This window comes from Eschscholzia californica, unplaced genomic scaffold (assembly GCF_041429995.1).
Source record: "Eschscholzia californica isolate CP2 unplaced genomic scaffold, dmEscCali1.0.p SCAF_4, whole genome shotgun sequence".
Lineage (NCBI taxonomy): Eukaryota > Viridiplantae > Streptophyta > Magnoliopsida > Ranunculales > Papaveraceae > Eschscholzia > Eschscholzia californica.
In genome coordinates this window covers 10588582-10607059 of record NW_028238461.1, presented here as the reverse complement: position 1 = coordinate 10607059, position 18478 = coordinate 10588582, and the positions used below count along the sequence as shown (strand labels likewise).

Genomic DNA, 18478 nt, shown 5'->3' with positions numbered 1-18478 from the left:
ATAAAAAAACAAAGGTAGGAATGAAGAGATGGTGGTGAAGATTAAGAAAACGATGGTGGAGAGGATGAATAACAAGGGGTTGTAATGGAAAAAAATGAAGATAAACTTTTCTTTTTAATAACATGTTTACTATAACAAACGTGTAAAAAAAACAATCTTGAAGTCCAAAATACAAGTTATTGAAAAATCAAACAGAATCAAAATTAAAGGAATTATTTATAAAATTCATCATATCTACGAAGTCGTTTTATTAAGTTGGTCATTTTGAGGAGGCCAAAATTGAATTAGTTCAATTAATAAGAACCAATTTTAGACCAAATATGCACTTTATAAAGTCTTTTCAATAAGCATCATCATAAACCAAACAATACTTTCAACTAACGTAAATAGTAGACATTCTACGAAAAAAGTGTAATTAGTGAAAATTCTAGAAAAAAAGGTGTTGTGTGTGTGGATCGATCCCAAGACCTCCACAATGTAAACCAAACGTTTCACCACTTGAGCTAGAGAGGAATTCTATTTGAAAGGTGGAACTATAGATACATAATATAATAACAAGTGCAATTTAACACATACGAGTCACATTAGGGTCGTGGGGGCACGCGCCCCCACGGGCCCCTATGTGGGCTCGCCCCTGCCAACAACCACCACATTCTCCAATTGATGGTGTTTCTCTTGATGAATCAAGACTGTCCAACCGCACAAACTCTAAGTATCTTAATTGTTTATTCCTATGATTTGATGAATAAAAAAATTTAAAAATCTTAAATAAAAATTACAACTTATCATTCATCTAAGTTTTCTACTTATTTATTGGTTTCTTGATTAATAAAACCATTGAAAGAATAAATTATGATATACCCAGACTTAATATGTTTGATCTCAGTTGCAAACCCTAGATACCACATTTATTGGGAAGAAAAACACCAAAGTACCCAAACCCTAAAACCCCATAAACCTATAATTTACTCCGTATAATGTTTCATATGAGTGGGAAGGACAAGAAAATGGGTAGTCTAGTAGTTCGATGTTGATGGAATGAGTGATTTTGCATAGGGTGAAAGCTCCCCATGCTCTCACGGCAATGTTGAAGCATAAGAAATTTATGTCCATATAAGAAAGAGATCTAGAGTTGTCCCCTTAACTTAAAAGATTATATTTGCACCCAAAGCAATTTATGTCCATATAAGAAATTTGTTTGTCCACTTATTCGCAACAAAAAAAAAAGAGGAAACACAACCCTCAGTCATTTTAGGAAGTTTTGATCCCCACTTAATAGCCCGCCCGCTTATAGGGATTTTAGCAGCGCCCTTTAGGAAATTGAGACTAAAGAAATTTCTTCTTGGGAACTTCCTAAATTCTTCTACCCTGTTATTTATACTGTGGTTGCGTTTGTGAAGGGGGGAATTGGGGGTTTTCTTGATTCTACATGAGAATTGGATCATCTTCTACGGAGGAGGATTGTCTTGTGAAGAGGAGAAGATTGACTAGCTGTGATTCAATGGAGAATATCTCCAAGGTCCTTCCTCTCTCTCTCTTTCTCTTATTTCTATCTTCTTCTTTTTTTCCTTTAGTCTTGTTCTTGACCTTTTGGTTTGAATTCACTGATAATGCTGAAATTGACTCAATTTATTTTATGGGTTTTAAGTTTCTTGGGGAGTTCATTCGATTCTCAATTAATCCCCAAATTTGTGGGGGTTTTATGTTTCAATGTCTTAATTTTGTAACAATGTGAGTTTAAATTGAAGAATGCTTTGTTTATCTGATTCAATTTTTCTTCTTGAATATATTGTTGATTTGATTCAAGAATCAATAATCATTATAGAAGTTCACCTTCTAATTAGTTTTGCGTTCTGTGGTTTTTCTTGAATTCATGAACAGCAAACCCTAAAAGGTCTTATCTTTGAGCTCCTCCCCACAACTAGTTTGACACTTTAAGGTTTCAAACAGGACTTCATTGATGTCTTATACAGGCTCTATAAAGAAGCAACTATTTAGATCTTTTGGGGTTTAATTTCTAATATGGTTAGCTTATGAGTTCATAACATATCTTGGTTTATATTTTGTGGTTCCTTGACTTCTTCACTTGTTAATCGAACTTCAAACATGTCAATTGATGTAATATTCGGAAAGAAAGCTATCCCGTGCCACAATATGGCAAATCGAATTCATAGTTTCTACTTGGCGATTCGAACAACATTGGTAGTTAGGGTTTCATACTTCTTGTTGTTTTAATATTTGTCTTCTTCCGCCAATCAAGATTTGATCTTTCCAAACATGTTACGAGGTTGAGCTTTAGAAGCTTCTCAATGAATATGTTTGAGATCGAAGTTGATGACCTATAAACCTGTATTTTTTTTAATAATTTCAGGGCAAACTCGCTGCTATAGCAGAAAAACTTGGAAGAGAGATCCGTGTGTTCGAGACAACCACAACTTCTGTGTCAGAAAATGCGTCTATGAATGGTATACACCATTAATTCAATCTTCGTTTTCGTTTGAACAATAGAGAAAAACATTGTATCAAGAGGTAATAATGGTTGTCTAATTGTTTTGACAGAGGTACCAGATGACTTCTATGAGTTCACTGCAGAAGACTATTACAGAACCTTGACAGCGAAAAAGGATGGTAATGTAAATGCATATTAGACATTGTTACTGCTGAGTCTGATATTGGGTCATCGATCGAGGAAGTAGACTAATTGACAAGTAGAAATTTGAGTTAATTGGTTGATCTGAGTGGAGATCTCTTCTAAGAGATTGAATTTGGTTTACTTCGTCTTATCATTTTAAGAGTCTATGAATTTGGTTTACTTACATATTTGAGTTATTTCATGTGTTCTGATTATATACTCGAAAACTGTAACAGATAAATTCTTGAAGACCCGTAAACTTCGAGAAGCAGAAGCGGCTGCTCGCAGAGCAAGAATAACTAAGGTACCGTAGGTCCCTCTAGTGTTATATTTTTGCATACTAAGGTGTTCAAATTTATAACTCAATGGTTTTTCTGCAGGCAATAATTAGAGTCCGTTTCCCCGATAATTACACACTAGAAGCAAACTTTCACCCATCAGAAACAATGCAAAGTCTCATAGATCTTCTCATGAAAGTGATTGCTCGACCAGAAATTCCATTTTATATATGTAAGTAACTAAGTACTATTTTAAGTGTTCGAATAGTGTTATTTCAACACTCTCTCTGGATTTAAATGAAACTAGAAGTTTGAATTGTTCATTTTCAGTTACCACACCTCCAAAGAAGCAGATAAAAGACTTGTCTCAGGATTTTTACTCGGCTGGCTTTGCTCCTGGTGCTATAGTATATTTCTCTTATGACCTACCACAAGGTACATTCTTTGCTCTCTTTTATACGAGAAAGTTTGTTTTTGTGTTGCTGGTTAGTTTTCATACCGATATATGGCAGATCAAATCTAGTAAAGTTTACTATCAAATCCCAAGGGACATTCAACCTTATAGCTTTTAATTAGGGCATAAGCTTTTGTTTCTCTTTCTTCTTCTTTTAACATGTCAGTATATGCGTACTTATGGCATGATCCGCAGGAGAAGAATATTCGAACGCGAATTTAGGACCATTTCTTCAAGATGAGATTCGATCTTTGAATGGCCTAGATTTCATTTCGGAGCAAGTCCAACCTGAGCAATCTACCCCAGAACCTGGAGTAACGCAACCAGCCCCAGATGCTCAAGAAGTTAAGGCCACTGAGAAGAAACCCGCGAAACCCAAATGGTTTAAATTGAAGTAACGGTGAGATTTTTTTCTCTCTTCATCACTTGAAATGATCCTAGTTTCATTGTTTTCCTTTTTGCTCGATCAAAGTAAGTTTTATCTGGACAGGATCTGAACTCTGGAATTTTGATCTTCACAGATGATGGGTAAGTGAGAAATTGAACTAATGACGATATGAACATGGGGCACCTCTACAAAAGGAAACTGTTGAATCGGCGAAGTATCAGTTCTGAGCTGTTTATGAAGGATGATGATCTTATTTATGTTCATAGAAGGATTTTGGTAACTTGAAATTATCGATGTACTGTGGATATATATTCAACATCTTTGAAGTTCATCCATGTCTAATGAAAGTTTCAACTTTTTCTTTTCACCCCAAGTAGCTTTATGTTGGGAGTCAAATTCAAGGTTATATGTAAAATAATTTAGAAGATAGTTCTTGATATCAATCAATTCTACTAAGATGGTATTTGTCTTTTCCCCAAGTCAGATCTGAAATCTGACTTACTGTATGAATTGGCTAGAGTTTGAGTTCTGCTTCTTGTTTATGTCTAACTCGACTGGACCAGTGAGACAGTCGGATTCTGAAAATATGCAATAAATTGAAGAAACAAGTAAACAATATCAGTTAAAAAGGTAGCCAAGTCATCAAGACTATCATCACTTTGAAGTATTGAAACATCAATTTTAAGCACCAGTGTTTATTGAGATTCCTGCCTCAAACAGGAGCAAGTCCAACTTATATGTATAAAGAAACTACAGAAAGATCTTATTCATTTTTAAGCTAGTTCTATAAGCTAGGAGTAGCCCATCGATAGCCATGGGTTTGCTCGTAACCAGCTTTCACCAGTAGCTCGTCTGCCTCCACTGGCCCTCGACTACCTTGTTTGTATGAGAGTGGCTTCAGCTTTCCCTCGTCGATTCTGTGCAGCAAAGGAGTGAATATTTTCCATGCTTCCTGATAATCACAACATTAGTGTCAGTGGCCAAGTCTCCTGAGGGAGGAAAGTACTGCTTTTTTTCCTTAGTCAGATCTGAAATCTGACTTGAGGTTTCAATTGACTCGAGTCGTATGTCAGCGTGTTTTTTTAATCATCTGACTCATCTGAAATGGCTGGTTTGGGTTGATTTTGGGTCCATTTGAGTCACAAGTCAGACGCAAACGATGAAAGAAAAACAAACACCAGCACAACCTACTCCAACAGACAGAACGACGAATGCTAATTAGTGAACACTCAATAACACTTCACAGCCAAGTACAAAGTGCAAGTACCTTCAACTCATCCCTGCGGACGAAGTGCTGCTGATCTCCTCGAATTCTGTCGAAAACAAGAAAAGTTTAGTCTTAGTCAAAATTCTCCGGGGGGAGGGGCTTTTTGTTAAATCTTAACTCTTAGCATTAACAAATATAAACACATTATCAATGACGAATATGTATAATCAGGGATTGATATTTAAATGGAGTAGAAGAGAATGTCATACGTGTCTAGAATTAAACGCTCATAAGCCTCGGGAATTTTAACTCCTTGATATCTTTGCTTGTACGATAAGTCTAGTTCGCTTTGGATGGTTGACATATCCAATCCTGGTTGCTTGACCTATATAGACGACACGTCAATACTAATGCGGAAAATGTACTCCTATAACATAAGAAGAGAACCAACAACTTACTGTAAGCTTCATGTACATGGCCTCTGAAGGTTGTAGGCGTATAACGAACTCATTTCTCCCTTGCTTTTGACCTGTAAAAAAAAGTATTACTCATCCCGTCGATGGTATAGATTTGAGTGGGTTAGGGATTCGAATACCCCGTACATTTGAAGATGTCACCAGGAACTTCCTTGAATTGAACTCTTATTTCAGCTTTCTTCGAATTCAAAGCTTTTCCTGCCTTAAGTATAAACGGCACACCTACAGAGAGATTCTCGTTAATGTCCGACCGTGGGCAAGGATGGCCTAAAAAGGGTTCGACTAATTCTGATATATAGAGAGCTTAGCACACCTTCCCATCTTTCATTGTGTATTCGGAGAACCATGGTGGCAAAAGTCGGAGTATTTGAGTCGTTTGGAACTGTTTTGTCATCTTTATAACCTTCATATTGCCCAAGAACAACTTCTTCATCTGTTATGGGTAGGACCGACTGAAGAACCTGAATAAAATCGTAAATTAATCGAAAGTTGACTAAGAAATGGGTCCGATTAGAAAAATGAAATCTCGCATATGGAAGTGTGAAATGGAACCTTCACTTTCTCGTCACGAATGTGTTCCGGTTTTAACGAAACGGGTTTCTCCATTGCTACCAAACATAGAACCTAATGAAATTAACGAAACGGGTTTGGAAAATTTATCAAATGAAATTTAGACTTGAACTCTTGAATGAAAATCTCATTAGAGAGAACCCGTAAATATGAATAACCTGCAAAAGATGATTCTGAATGATATCACGTATAATTCTGCAAAAAAGAAAACGAAGTTAATGTAAATGCATTCGTAATGGCATAAAAAACCCGAATATTATTTTCGAGACTATTCGACATAATTCAGCAATAACGGTAGATTAATAGAGACATACCCATATTCATCAAAATATCCGCCACGTCCTTCAGTTCCAAAATCTTCTCTGAACACAATCTACAAAAGTGAAGATAAATCTCTAAGAACCCAGTGACTTAATTACCGTTTTGCTCAAAGTCGATGGTTCTAAATGTTTCACATATCTGTGTTCGAGGATTTTGCTTGCAATGATCTCTCGGCCTCAGTATAAGAGAACAGTCAGAAGAGACCCACCAGGCTACATTATTAGTAGCAATTCTCACCTGTATGTTATCAATGTTATCACGATTCCAGAGGGGGAAAAAGAACCGATTTGCAAAACGGAGCACCAACTGTTATTTCAATTCGATAAACTGGAAGTTAGGTAAGGTTCAAAGGAACTCATATAAATATATATTGAACTCCAATAGCAAAATTACCAGATTTTGCACCAATTCTTTTCCTAGATAATGATCAATACGGTAAATCTGTTCTTCATCAAATAACTCGCCAATCTCTGAACTTAGTTGCTCCGCAGATTCTAAATCCTTGCCAAATGGCTTTTCGACAACAATCCGAGTCCATCCGCCTAGATCAGCTAAAAAGAAACAAATGTTGCTCATCAGTAAGTATATCATAGATTATAATCTCTAAAACTGTATAAGGAAGACCTAGTTCAATATAAGTTTCGGTCTCGAATATGCTCATGAATAGTAAAACTTGAAATTTTCAACTTACACTTATTCATGCAAAAACTTTTGATCATTTTGCAAACAGACGGATATACAGACGGAGGAAGTGCAAGATAGAAAAGACGTCGGGATGATCCTTCTTCGCTATCTGTAGAGACTTCATGCTCATGTATTGCCTTATCCAACAATCTGAAACCTTCCTCGGCATCATAAGAACCACTTATATACTTGACCTACAAGAAGTGAATATACGTTTAAAATAGCTCAAGGTGGATGAATTAGTATTGGGCAAGAAAGCCATGCTTACAAGCTGCAAGAATTTGGATGCATCTTTTGAACTCTCTGAAGACGATTCCTTGCCATTGAAAAGATTTCTGCAATAAGATTCACGAAGGAATTATTCTTTATTAATTTATTGAAGTTGTCGTTGAAAACTAAATGGTGGTGTCTGTTTTTTGTTGTCTAAATCAGACTCTTCTGAGTTTCATTTAAAGGCTAGGCTCCTGGATCAGCTTTATCGTAGGTAAACTCAAAGGGATACAAAACCAACCCCAGTGAAGTCATTCAGACAAGACAGATTCCAGGGTCATAAAAGAAGAAACATTCTGAAATCTTATTCGACTCAAGTTTAAAACAACCACCTTACGGTTAAATTTAATCCACGAGAAAATGTACAGGAAAGACGAAGAAATAAAGTAATACACGGTATGATAAAAAACAGGGATAATGAATCTAACCCACGAATTCGATCTCTCAATTCATCGTCTGAAATCTTTGTTCTTGCATAACCAAATATGTGTACTTCATTTGATTGTAGGAATCCCTACAATAATGCATACATAAACCCTCAAACAATCAAATACACAAATATGGGTTTATCTCAATACAGCTTAATCTGAACCAGTAAGGAAAATGGGTTTAAAACAGTAGGTCATGTTTGCTGCGCGGGAAAAGAATGCGATTCTCAGAAATACCAATCTCGTGAAAGGTAACATGTCTCGGTGTCTTGATTCTTGAACCCAAACCTAGAGGGTGGAAATTAACTTGGTAACCACTCCGGCCAACGGTTGTTGACAAGAATATCAATGTCATAATGTGACGATTTTAAGGGAACCGCATACCCACACACCCTAACTAGTGATGCATTTCCGTGCACCATACACCACTATAGAGTGCAAAGTTATCGCATTTCATTCAAACATGCTTGAAAATGGTTCTATCTCGAGGCAGATTTATATTGTTTCTCACAATCAATTTCGTATTTTTACACACACACGCGCGCACACACACATATATATAACCCTAATTTGGGTTGATAGTGAAGTAATGTAGATTGATAGAAAACCTGTTGGTAGAGATTGAAAAGTGCAGGAAAAGTTTTTTTCTTGGCAAGATCACCAGAAGCACCAAGCACAACAATTGAGAGAGACCCACTTTCAGAAGAATCCTTTTCTTCTGAAAATGACTCAATCCTCACACTAGTTGATCCACTTTCTGTTGATGAATTGCTTGAACCCATAACTTGTTCTTCCTTTTTCTCAGTTTTGCAGATATTAGTAAACCACTTTCCCTGATCTACAGCTTAGAGAGAGAAAGTGAAGAGAGAGAGAGAGAAATGGGTAAGTAGACATTAAATTACAGAATACAGAATGAAGGAAATAACCATATGAATTACTTAAATTCAATTGATTGAAGACCTAAAATCGAAAATTAAAACAAACCCATTTTAGATTGAGTAACGAATTGAAAATCTAATTAAGAATTTAATCAATCCCAAATCAAATTGAAAAATTCAGGTGATTGAAATTTGATGAAAGTTAAAGGTATTGAAGCTCTTACTAGAAACTGAAAAATAATCCAAGTTGATTGAGCTAGAAAAGGTTTTAGCTTCTTCTGAATCTGAATTTATGATTCCAACTTCAAAAAGAGGTGCGAATTTTTCCAATTTAGATTGAAGAAACCGATAAAAGAGAGAAGAATTTCATTTTTATCTTGGTGTCTTATTTTAGCCATTGTTGCTAACAGAGCAAACTTCTTATCTACAGAGGCACCACGTGGATGCCACGTAAGATATTTATTTATATCATAAGAGAACGAGTCAAAATACATTTGGTGTGGATTCACAATTTCACATCAATGTTTAGATGATAGATTGTCAACAAAAAAAAATGTCTAGATGATAGGCAAGATTAGAGGGTATTTTACCAATGTTTATATCAATCGATTTTCTTTTCCTTGAGAAATTAGTCGTACACGATTAATAATAAATTGAAAATCATAATTGATATAACGTGCAATATCTAGTTATTCATCTTGGAATTATTCTGTAAATTGAAGTCTAAAAAAATTGTAAAAGAAAATAGAATTTTGATACGCTAGATAATGATCAAAACGGTTTATATTTATAACTCTCAAACTCTAACAAAGCATCAAAACTATTTTTCTTGTTAGTATTGTATATTGTTATTATTGTAAATAGAAGAGGATTATGATGAGAAAAAAAAAATCAAGGAAAAGGTTCATGCAAGTTTAGGTTACATCAAGTCATTATATGTGAATAAAAATTAGCACATAACAAGAAACAATATAAATTGTTATAAACAAACAAGAACATAATATAAATGAAAGAAAGAAAGTAGATTCTAAGGTAATAGAAAATGAATTTTCACAAGTCTAAATGACTATTTACTATTTTTCTTGCAAAGCTCCTTCACCCATCTCAAACTCAATATTGACTTGCCCTTGCCTGACCTATCCTTGCCCTTCTTCTTATCGGCCTCGGTGGTTGTCGGTGGTGGAGGATCCGGGTTGTTGTCCCATTGATCAGCCCACGACAACCCGCCGTCCATCTCTCTCTCTCCCTAGATATACCAACCTAACTCTTCCTCTCTCTCTCCCTCTTGCTTTCTCTTACCTTGCTATTGAGAGACTTCTTATGGCCTGCAAAAATATTCTTTGAGTGGCAGAATGTGTTTGTCTAAATGGGTATCTATAGAAACTTGTAATCCTAACCTAATCTTGTCTAAAAAGGTAAAGGACAGACAATGACCCTCCTTTTCTAACCAAAACTTTGCTTATTTTAGTGAGTAAACCATGACCCTCAAATACTTCATTCCAACTCAACCACCTTTGTGATTATCAAGATCACTCCACCATAGAATTCTTTGAGCTCTGCTGTCGAATAAAACCCAAATAGAGATTGAGATATCAAAACAATGAAATTTTGTATATCCTTGAAGAGTTGGAACTTTAAAAGTGCAAAATCTACAATTATAAGACCCTATAAGAAGGGATTCAAAGAAAAACAAGTAAACACATGATTTTCAATAAACATCGTTAATGCTCTAAACGCTTAAGCAACCATGCTTTCCTTTGCTCGCCTGATAATGCAAGGAAAAGCCGAGCCCACTTCTCCTCAGATGCTAGGAACTCACTTGCTTGTAAGATAAGTTCGTCGCTGAAATCCGGAATCTTAGAGAGTTCTTGAACTACACTAGAGAGATTAACCGGCTTTTTATCTTCCATGGCACTAGCAATCCTTTGTATGCCATTTGCTAATGAACTCATTATATCCACCATCCCAACCTCCGAATGATCATCTCTTGCCCTCTTCTCTGGGACACCCTGAGACTTCGAAGATGGTTGAGTATGCTTTTCATTATGAGACCCAAACGAGCCCGTTGTATTCATTGGACGACTCTGAGAATTGCTATCTCTCTTCCTCTTGGGGGGTGACCGCTGTTGTAAAGGGGCAGGTGATATAAATGTAGGTTCTGTTTGCTCGACAATACGAGTGACCAAATCATCCAAATCTTTGTCGGGGGTCACGTCTTCCTTGCCATTATCATTATGGGATCCGTCATCATTAACCCCTGCTAAATTCCTTTCGAGAGTCTCAATAACATATTCAAGCCCGTGGATTCGACAAATATCTTTGAAGTTAGGTATACACTTCATCCGACATGCAGCAGCCTTTGGGTTTTTCTATGAAATATAGCAACTCATTTATAATTCCTTTAGAAATCTAACTAAGTCAAAAGATTGACACATTAAAATCTAATTTACCTTAAGATATTCATTCCACACGGAATCTGGCGCCATCAGCATCATTGCTGCTTCATCCCAACGAAACCCTCCATGCTTCAAGCACTTATCTACTGTTAAACAATGAAACTTCAACGTCTTCAATCTATTTCGAATGTGATTATTCGTCACTGTGATATCGAGTGTTTTCCACAAGCTTTTCCTAACTTGAGCATAAGCGATAGCTTTCCACCCATTATCTCCTTTATGCCCCAGTGTGAGTTGCTTCAGAAGAGTTTCTGCCATCGCTCGGTCCATATCAGTAGTCCATCTAACATTATTTGTACCCTTGTTCTCCTCCTCAATATCAAGATCATCGCTTTCGTCTTGTGAATTTGGTTCCATTCCTAAAATGTAACACAGACACTTCAACTCAATTTCTTTATAAAAAAATCAATTCAATTCAAAAGTACAGCATTCAAATAAGTTATGGTTCGCTTGGGTCATTACAGATAGGGCCTTAAGGCGTTCTGTCTTCGGTTACCAGTTAAGGGAAAGCATCCGAAGCCCGGGCTATAGGTGCTAGCTCCAGCTCTATGCCTTTTGGGTCGTACGCGTCTGTAAAGAGCGGACAATATCGAAACGTCTGTGGCTTGGGTTGTTACAAATACCCATTAAAGCTCAAGTTCTATTGAAGAGAACTCAAGGTTTCAGTCCATGGTTCCCAATGAAGGTATAAACTGGGACTACCTTCCTGTCAAAATCAAGGGAATCTAGTTTCCATGGAAAATAGAAGTAAAACTCATGTGGGATTTCAAAATGACAGCTTCACATATGATTGATTGGAATTAGCGAAAAATAAGCAACAATCAAAGAATCATCCAAATAAACTAGAAATTGATTCAAAACTAGTAGTACTGAAGCAGTTCAATTACACTTTTTACATTGACTAGAAAAAACAATGATGGGATTTCAGAATCGAAGTCAACAGAAGAAGATAGAGTGAAGCCCTAAACGAATTCTTACCTTGGATTTTGGTTTCCCTTCTTATGGAGTAGCTTTACGATTCTCTTCTGAACCCGGTGATCTTTTTTACATTGAGACTTGAGAGTAAATCAGAACACCGTGGGAAATCGAAATCCTAGCTCTTCTCTAGAAAATTTCATTTTCCTCTGAATTCCTTCTTCTCCAGGAAACATAAATTAGGGCAATAAGGGGAAGTCGCGTAGGAATTGAGGGAATCAGTGGCGTGAATTTGTACTCCCGGGATTTTGGTTGATCACCAACCCCCGCGGTGCGGAAATCCCCTTTCTGATTTATGGGCCTGCGAAATTTTGGGCCATTAGATGGCCCATCGCTTTTCATCAAAAAAAAAAAAAAAAGATGGCCCATCGGATTTGGTTGGGTACCTTATGAACACAACCGTTACTATGGCCCAACCTGGGCTTGATTAATACTAAAAGTAGTACCTAGCGAGCCGTGTCGACACAACATGGTACATGACATTACGAGCCAAGATGCCACGGATCGAACGGGGAATGGTAGGTCTGGGATTTTCATTTTCTTAGGCTGTTCAACATGCCTCGTTGGGCACTGGTACCCAGGGCCGGCCCAACTATATTTGAGGCCCAAAACCAAATCAGGAAATGGGGCCTTTACTGTAAGCATAATTGGACAAAAAAATTGCTTAACAATGTTATTGGGAGGGGGATCGAACATTTGACCACTCGCATGCAATCCAAGGTCTTATCCATTAAGCTATTGCATACTTGTTGTTATGATTAAGTTATTTATTTGTTGGAACCAAACTATTCCATAAACTACATAAAGGAGGTCCTCATGTAGGTTGGGGCCCAAAGCGGCCGCTTGTGCTGCTTTGGGCCTGGGCCGCCCCTGCTGGTACCACGACACGAGCGTAAAACAACACTGACAAGCACATAGACGTCCCGTGACGTGCTACCACGTCACAAGATCGTGTGATCCTCGCTAGATGTTTCAAGATCTCCAATGGCTTTCGATGCATACGCATACGGGTCAAGACCGCAAACCCATGCGCCCTTGCCCTAGTCGGCTACGTTAGTGGTCCTAGTTAGTTTAGGATTAGGAAATTACCTTATGTTAGTATTTCTATTATTTAGGAGTTTCTATGTTTTAAGTATCTTTAATATTTAGGAATCCTAGTTTGAGTCTATCTAGGAAAGTCTATTATCCTATAAAAGGAGGTCTAGTCTATTTTGATATTCATGTTGAAGAGAAAATCCCCTTCAGTTTAATAAAGTTTTCAATTTTAGAGTTATTTAATCTTTCTTTTTTCGTTCTTCGCTTTACTTTTATCGTTTACTTTTAATTCCGCTGCGACTACATCAGTTTTCCTTTCATATATTATACCAGATTGGCTCAACTCCCACCAATCCAAGTTTGCATGTGTTTTTGCAAGCTTCGGCGGAATAATTAACTTTAAAATAGTAGAACAACAAGATCAACAATTTTATTAGACACTTGAATCTCTATTAAAGGAAGAGCATCTCCAATGCAAAACTTAAAAAAAAACTCTGTTTGGCTTATGTGTTGAGTCTCAATTGAGATTCTTTTTCTTATGTGGCTAACTTGAGTGTCTCTAATTCAAGTCCTTCTCCAATGCAACACTCTAAAAATCTCTAATAGATACACATGTCACACATACATATAATAGGAAAAAGTGGTTGAGAAAGAAAGACTTTTTATTGGTCCAAAAATTAAATTTGACGACTAAGACACTTAAGACTCTCAAAAAAATCTCAAAAATAGAGTATCTAGTTGAGACATCTTAAAACTTAATGCTTCCACATCATCTTAAGATCCCAATTGAGTTTTGTATTGGAGAGATTTTTTCTCAAAAAAAACTCTAAAGTTCTAGGTGGCACTTAAGATTTTAAGATGGAGTCTTGCATTGGAGATGCTCGAAGTCTCAAAGCCTACGTACCTTGTCAACAAATTAAAAAGAATAAAAAAAAAAAAAAAGGCCAGCGCTTTGGGGAAAGCTAAATAGTTTCCGGGGTGTGAAATTTTAAAGGGAATATGTAGAATTTTAGAGATTTTCTGGGGAAATAAAAAAACACTCCACCTCACCTCAATCTATCTCCACCTCACCTCACTCTCTCTCCACCTCACCTCACTCTATCTCCACCTCACCTCACTCTCTCTCCACCTCACCTCTTTGTCTTCTCCGATTTGGTCGCCGGCCGGAAAATTTTCCAGTCGGCGACCATGAAGAAAAAAAAAATTCACTCTCTCTCTAGAAACTCCGGCGAAGGGGTTTCTAGAGAGAGAGAGAGAGTGAATTATTTTTTTTTTTTAATGGTCGCCGGCCGGAAAATTTTCCGGCCGGCGACCTAATCGGAGAAGATAGAGGTGAGGTGGAGAGAGAGTGAGGTGAGGTGGAGAGAGAGAGAGCTGAGGTGGAGAAGTATTTTGCTTTCCCTCTAAATAAAATTGTCAAACAAAATTGACCAATTTTTGACCAAGTCTTCACACCCCGGAAACTATTTAGCTTTCCCCAAAGCGCTGGCAAAAAAAAAACCTAGGTACCTACGCGTCCGACTACCGTGCCTCACTCCCACTCCTAACTTCGTGTTTCTTTTTAAGTTTGACCTTTTTTTTTTTTATGAGAGAGTTTGACCTTAAGAATACAGTTCTTTTCTGCATCTCTAAAAATATTTAAATTCCAGCATTGTCACAATTCACTTTTGGAGAGAATGTAAGTTATTATTCTCTCAAGGAAAATGATTGAATACTAGCAGAAAAGATTGCACTCTGGTCATAATTCAACATAGATAGCTAAGTTCTGACCTAGATTTCTCTTCCTAACATTGTTGTGGCGAAATCTCAGTATCTATGTCCACTTTAGGCCACATTGGCCACATTGGGCTCTAATAATTTTAGGCATTATATCATCATTGTTATCTTTAACCTTATATGTATGTATAGATATATTAGGGCACGTGAGAATAGAGATAAGAGTGCAGGCACATGGTGCACATAACCCTATCCAGATTTGACACCGTCCTTATGTAACAAGTACTAATGGGGCACATATTTTAGTCTGAATTCAGTGTACAGGTCAGAACTGAGAAATGAACTAAATTGGATGTCCCGACCATCTTGGCACCTATCTTATTCATAATCCAAACACATACAAACAGATGCACAACTTTACTCACAGGATTATATTTTACGATGACTGTTATTTTGGAAACACATAAATGATTCAAAAGTACATAAATTCGGGGGAGATTTTGCTTTTTATATTTCCTGCAAATTCCCACCACTGTTTCTTCTCTTTACATCGGCAAAAATCGTCGACATATTGTTATAAACGGAAACCCTTAAAATAATTTTAGTTGTGTCTCTTACTCTTACCCACTATATTATTCTCTCTCTTCCGACAAAGGGGAGAGTCTTTTTGTGGGAACTCCTGTTCTAATTTGAGAGATTTTCGTAAATTAGAAACCCGTTTAATTATAAGAAATCCCCCAAACTAGATTGGTTGTTATTGCAAAGAAATTGGTGCCCTTTACCAGAACCGAGAGAGAGGAAGAAGTAGTAGGAGGGAGGAGGAAAGAAAGTTTAGAGATAAATGGTGATCCGAGGTGGAAGTGGGAGGTGAGAAGAATAGAAAAGAAAATCTGGAAAAAAAATTAAAGAGCCACTGGCGATGGAAGTTTGTCGGCGGCCTTTGCCAGCATAAAGAGAAAAGTAACGGTGGGTTGGAGATTTGTCCTATTATTGATGAGAGGTGAGAAAGAAGAAGAAATAGAACTTTCATAAGAAAAAAAAAAAAGAAAAAAAAAAGAAATAGAAGTTGTCTCCCATTGTGGCTCCATAAAATATAATATCTATAATTTTCCTTTTCAAATTTTCTATGCTCAAAATAGTTTTTTTGTGAAGCGAATGTCTTCCAAAATTTGACTATGATGTGGATTGCTCTTTTACCCGGATGAGTTAATATGTCAAAGATTAAGTAAAAAAATTTATGTACATATAGCATTTTTGTCCAATATATCAAATTTAGGACAACTTATATTACTGTAAGTTTTAATTGTTGTTTCTCGTTTCGGCCATCTTTAAGTATCTCGTTTTCACTAGAATAATATATACGACGTCTCTTTTTCCATTTTGATGATGACTCTTTTCCCCTTGTCATTTACTATGTTACCGTAATTTAAAATCGTGATAAAATCAGATACAAATCAATCGTTTCGAAGAGACAATTGATCAAGCATATAGATTAGTTTGAGAATAGTAGACACAAAGTGAATGAAAAGCTTCTAATATTTATTTCATTACTTAACTATAAATAATACAACTGCAAAGAATATTTTATCAACCTAGCTAGCTTCCTGTGGTTCAATAGAAAAACAAAGATTTAGAGAGAGGTAGAAGAAAATAAAGGTGGGTAGGTATGATTAACAATGGCGATGTTATTCCAAGCACTTTCCTGACTGAATCCCGACCGAGTAACTAAGATACTGGAAGTAAAATACGTTCTATCTCTAAATCTTGTCTTAACACATATCTTTGGTTAGGATAAGTGTATGTCACCTAAAATAAATTACTTAGACGAAGGGGAACAAACTATACAAGCAAGTAAGAGAATAGCAGAGAGAGATCCATCCTCTCCACCAATGGACCAACTCCTCTTGAACTTTGAGGCTTTCCCTTTGTTGCATTGAATCAACATTTGTTGCTGTTGTTGTTGATGGTTCTTTCTATTGTTAGAACAAGGTTGATCTTGTAAACCTACCACCTTTGACACCATTTTCTAGCTCTAATTTGTTGTATATATTGGGATGAAGAAGAAGAAGAAACTCTTTCCTTTTTCTCTTTCTTGCTTTGATTAGCTAGGATGAAGGATAAACTCTCACCTTGCTCATATATATAGTGAACCTCTCTCTATCTAATCTCACACTCTCTCTCACTAGTATGAGTCTTAATCCCAAATACAGAGACAAGCTTGTGCATGGGGAACATTCACACATGGCTATACAATTTCATATTGATCTAGTGTTACCAAAATACCCCTAAATTTTGTCCTATATTATCTACTAATTAGTTTCATTCTTAACTAACCTTTTCTCACTCACTACAAGTTCTTCAACTAACTAATATAATATCTTCATTATTTTATCTTGGTACTCGAAACTTGATGAATTTGGACATGATACTTCCCTTCCATTTTGGCATGTCTTTAGATTAACTAAGATCTTTTAGTTTTTTTTTTCGTGTAATAACTAATGTACAAATAGATTTAAATGTACGTATTCTGTTGACAGATTTATTTGAAAGAGTCTTATCTTGCATGTTCAATAAAATTCTACACTCAAAACTTAAATAGAATATGCGTTTGAGAACCCAATTTTCAATTCTGCTGGGATCAAATATTTGAGGTTGGCTTTGCCTATTACTTGTCCTATGTACTAAATGATAAATAGGGAATTAGATTCCTTTAAATGGAGGTTTAATTATTGAATGTAAAATAAAACGAAAACAGCTAGCAAATCAAAAGTTAGCCTATAGATAACAGTTGATTTTAGACAATGATTGTTTTGTGGTTGGCTAAAGTTGCTAATTAACTAACTTACTCTTTAAACAAATATATGGTTAAGATTGTAATATTGTTCAACTCTAAGCCCTTATTTGTTTTGCCGAAATGTTTCTTGTCTCGACTTGTAAGCAGGGGGAGAATCATTCATGTGCCTGGCCATAATGCCATGTGAGCTTCTCCCACTCAACTTGTTCTTTGGTGGGCCTAATTGTCATCAAACGGGCCTCTAGGATAAAACCCAATGGGTTCATAATCAATTTGAGATAAAATAGATAAGATGTTGAGAAATGCAATTCGACGTTGGGGGAGATGGAGTGGGTGTCCCTCTTAATAGCTCAAGCACCTTTCTGAGGTGACCTTTTTTTTATAGTTTTGAGACTCAAAAATGCCAAAGCAGACAGTCCTACTAGCAGTTTCGAAAAGCAGTTTGTTATTAGTATGATTGGCTCTACTATAATGTGGTATTGGGAGAGTGTATTGTAGAAACACGATCTAACATCCATAAGAAATTGAGTGTGGTTCTCCTCTTAAAAGATTAAACTCCATTTTCTAGTGAAGCCTTTTAAAATTGTCAAATCCAAAAATATCACAGCGAACAGTACCTCTAGCAGTCCTAAAAGCTGGTCCGTGTCTTACGTAATATAGGAGATATTTGATTTGATTGGTAATGTCTTTTTTTGTTGAAATTTGTAATGTCTTAATGAACTAGACGGAAATAATGAGGAGGAAAATATTCTAATTTACAAATATTGGCCAAAATCATGTACTAGTAAATCACTTCCCATAATTGCACTTATATAAACACCACAAAAATATAAATTGGCGTTTTATAGTTAAGGATGCTCACATTTTGCCAAACTTAGCAAGTAAAACACTAATTCTTTTTATAAAATGAACTTTG

The 18478-nt window shown here is 36.3% G+C and overlaps 3 protein-coding genes across 9 annotated transcripts; 1 reads left to right on the top strand and 2 right to left on the bottom strand.

The window, feature by feature from the left end:
- The first annotated feature begins 984 nt into the window (after positions 1-984).
- Positions 985-4208, top strand: LOC147542575 (plant UBX domain-containing protein 1-like). Of its 2 annotated transcripts, none has more exons than XM_086637232.1 (8): positions 985-1519; positions 2372-2465; positions 2560-2628; positions 2869-2936; positions 3013-3142; positions 3241-3345; positions 3560-3764; positions 3855-4208. In XM_086637232.1, exons 1-7 carry the CDS (start codon positions 1430-1432, stop codon positions 3760-3762), a joined length of 759 nt encoding a protein of 252 aa, XP_086493358.1. In that variant the 5' UTR covers positions 985-1429; the 3' UTR covers positions 3763-3764; positions 3855-4208. The 2 variants fall into 2 exon arrangements, with proteins under 2 accessions (XP_086493358.1, XP_086493357.1); XM_086637231.1 differs by having other exon boundaries at positions 1229-1519; positions 3886-4208.
- A 140-nt stretch (positions 4209-4348) lies between these two features.
- LOC147542574 (glucose-6-phosphate 1-dehydrogenase, cytoplasmic isoform-like) lies at positions 4349-9935 on the bottom strand. 6 transcript variants are annotated; one of them, XM_086637224.1, is made up of 16 exons: positions 9661-9935; positions 8317-8552; positions 7709-7794; positions 7279-7345; positions 7018-7204; positions 6720-6877; positions 6564-6632; positions 6320-6378; positions 6164-6200; positions 5988-6059; positions 5749-5896; positions 5562-5657; positions 5418-5488; positions 5229-5344; positions 5020-5065; positions 4349-4704 (listed from the first exon to the last, which is right to left on the bottom strand). In XM_086637224.1, the coding sequence occupies exons 1-16, from the start codon at positions 9818-9820 to the stop codon at positions 4537-4539; spliced, it is 1776 nt and encodes a 591-aa protein (XP_086493350.1). In that variant the 5' UTR covers positions 9821-9935; the 3' UTR covers positions 4349-4536. The 6 variants fall into 6 exon arrangements, with proteins under 6 accessions (XP_086493350.1, XP_086493354.1, XP_086493349.1 ...); XM_086637228.1 differs by having other exon boundaries at positions 6720-6868; positions 9661-9877; XM_086637223.1 differs by having other exon boundaries at positions 8811-9873.
- Positions 9936-10178: 243 nt separating this feature from the next.
- On the bottom strand, positions 10179-12292 carry LOC147542573 (uncharacterized). Its single transcript, XM_086637230.1, has 3 exons — positions 12021-12292; positions 11037-11401; positions 10179-10955 (listed from the first exon to the last, which is right to left on the bottom strand). Exons 2-3 carry the CDS (start codon positions 11397-11399, stop codon positions 10308-10310), a joined length of 1011 nt encoding a protein of 336 aa, XP_086493356.1. The 5' UTR covers positions 11400-11401; positions 12021-12292; the 3' UTR covers positions 10179-10307.
- Positions 12293-18478: the final 6186 nt, after the last annotated feature.

Bases quoted from the DNA above. Each gene is read 5' to 3' on its own strand.
- LOC147542575 (XM_086637232.1), top strand. From the start codon at position 1,430: ATGAGAATTGGATCATCTTCTACGGAGGAGGATTGTCTTGTGAAGAGG. The intron at 2,466-2,559 runs GTATACACCATT...TTGTTTTGACAG, and splicing joins AGAAAATGCGTCTATGAATG to AGGTACCAGATGACTTCTAT. The intron at 2,629-2,868 runs GTAATGTAAATG...AAACTGTAACAG, and splicing joins CTTGACAGCGAAAAAGGATG to ATAAATTCTTGAAGACCCGT.
- LOC147542574 (XM_086637224.1), bottom strand. From the start codon at position 9,820: ATGGACGGCGGGTTGTCGTGGGCTGATCAATGGGACAACAACCCGGAT. The intron at 7,205-7,278 runs GTAAGCATGGCT...CACTTCTTGTAG, and splicing joins CATCCAAATTCTTGCAGCTT to GTCAAGTATATAAGTGGTTC. The intron at 5,658-5,748 runs GTGTGCTAAGCT...ATCTCTCTGTAG, and splicing joins ACACAATGAAAGATGGGAAG to GTGTGCCGTTTATACTTAAG.
- LOC147542573 (XM_086637230.1), bottom strand. From the start codon at position 11,399: ATGGAACCAAATTCACAAGACGAAAGCGATGATCTTGATATTGAGGAG. The intron at 10,956-11,036 runs GTAAATTAGATT...TATATTTCATAG, and splicing joins TGTGGAATGAATATCTTAAG to AAAAACCCAAAGGCTGCTGC.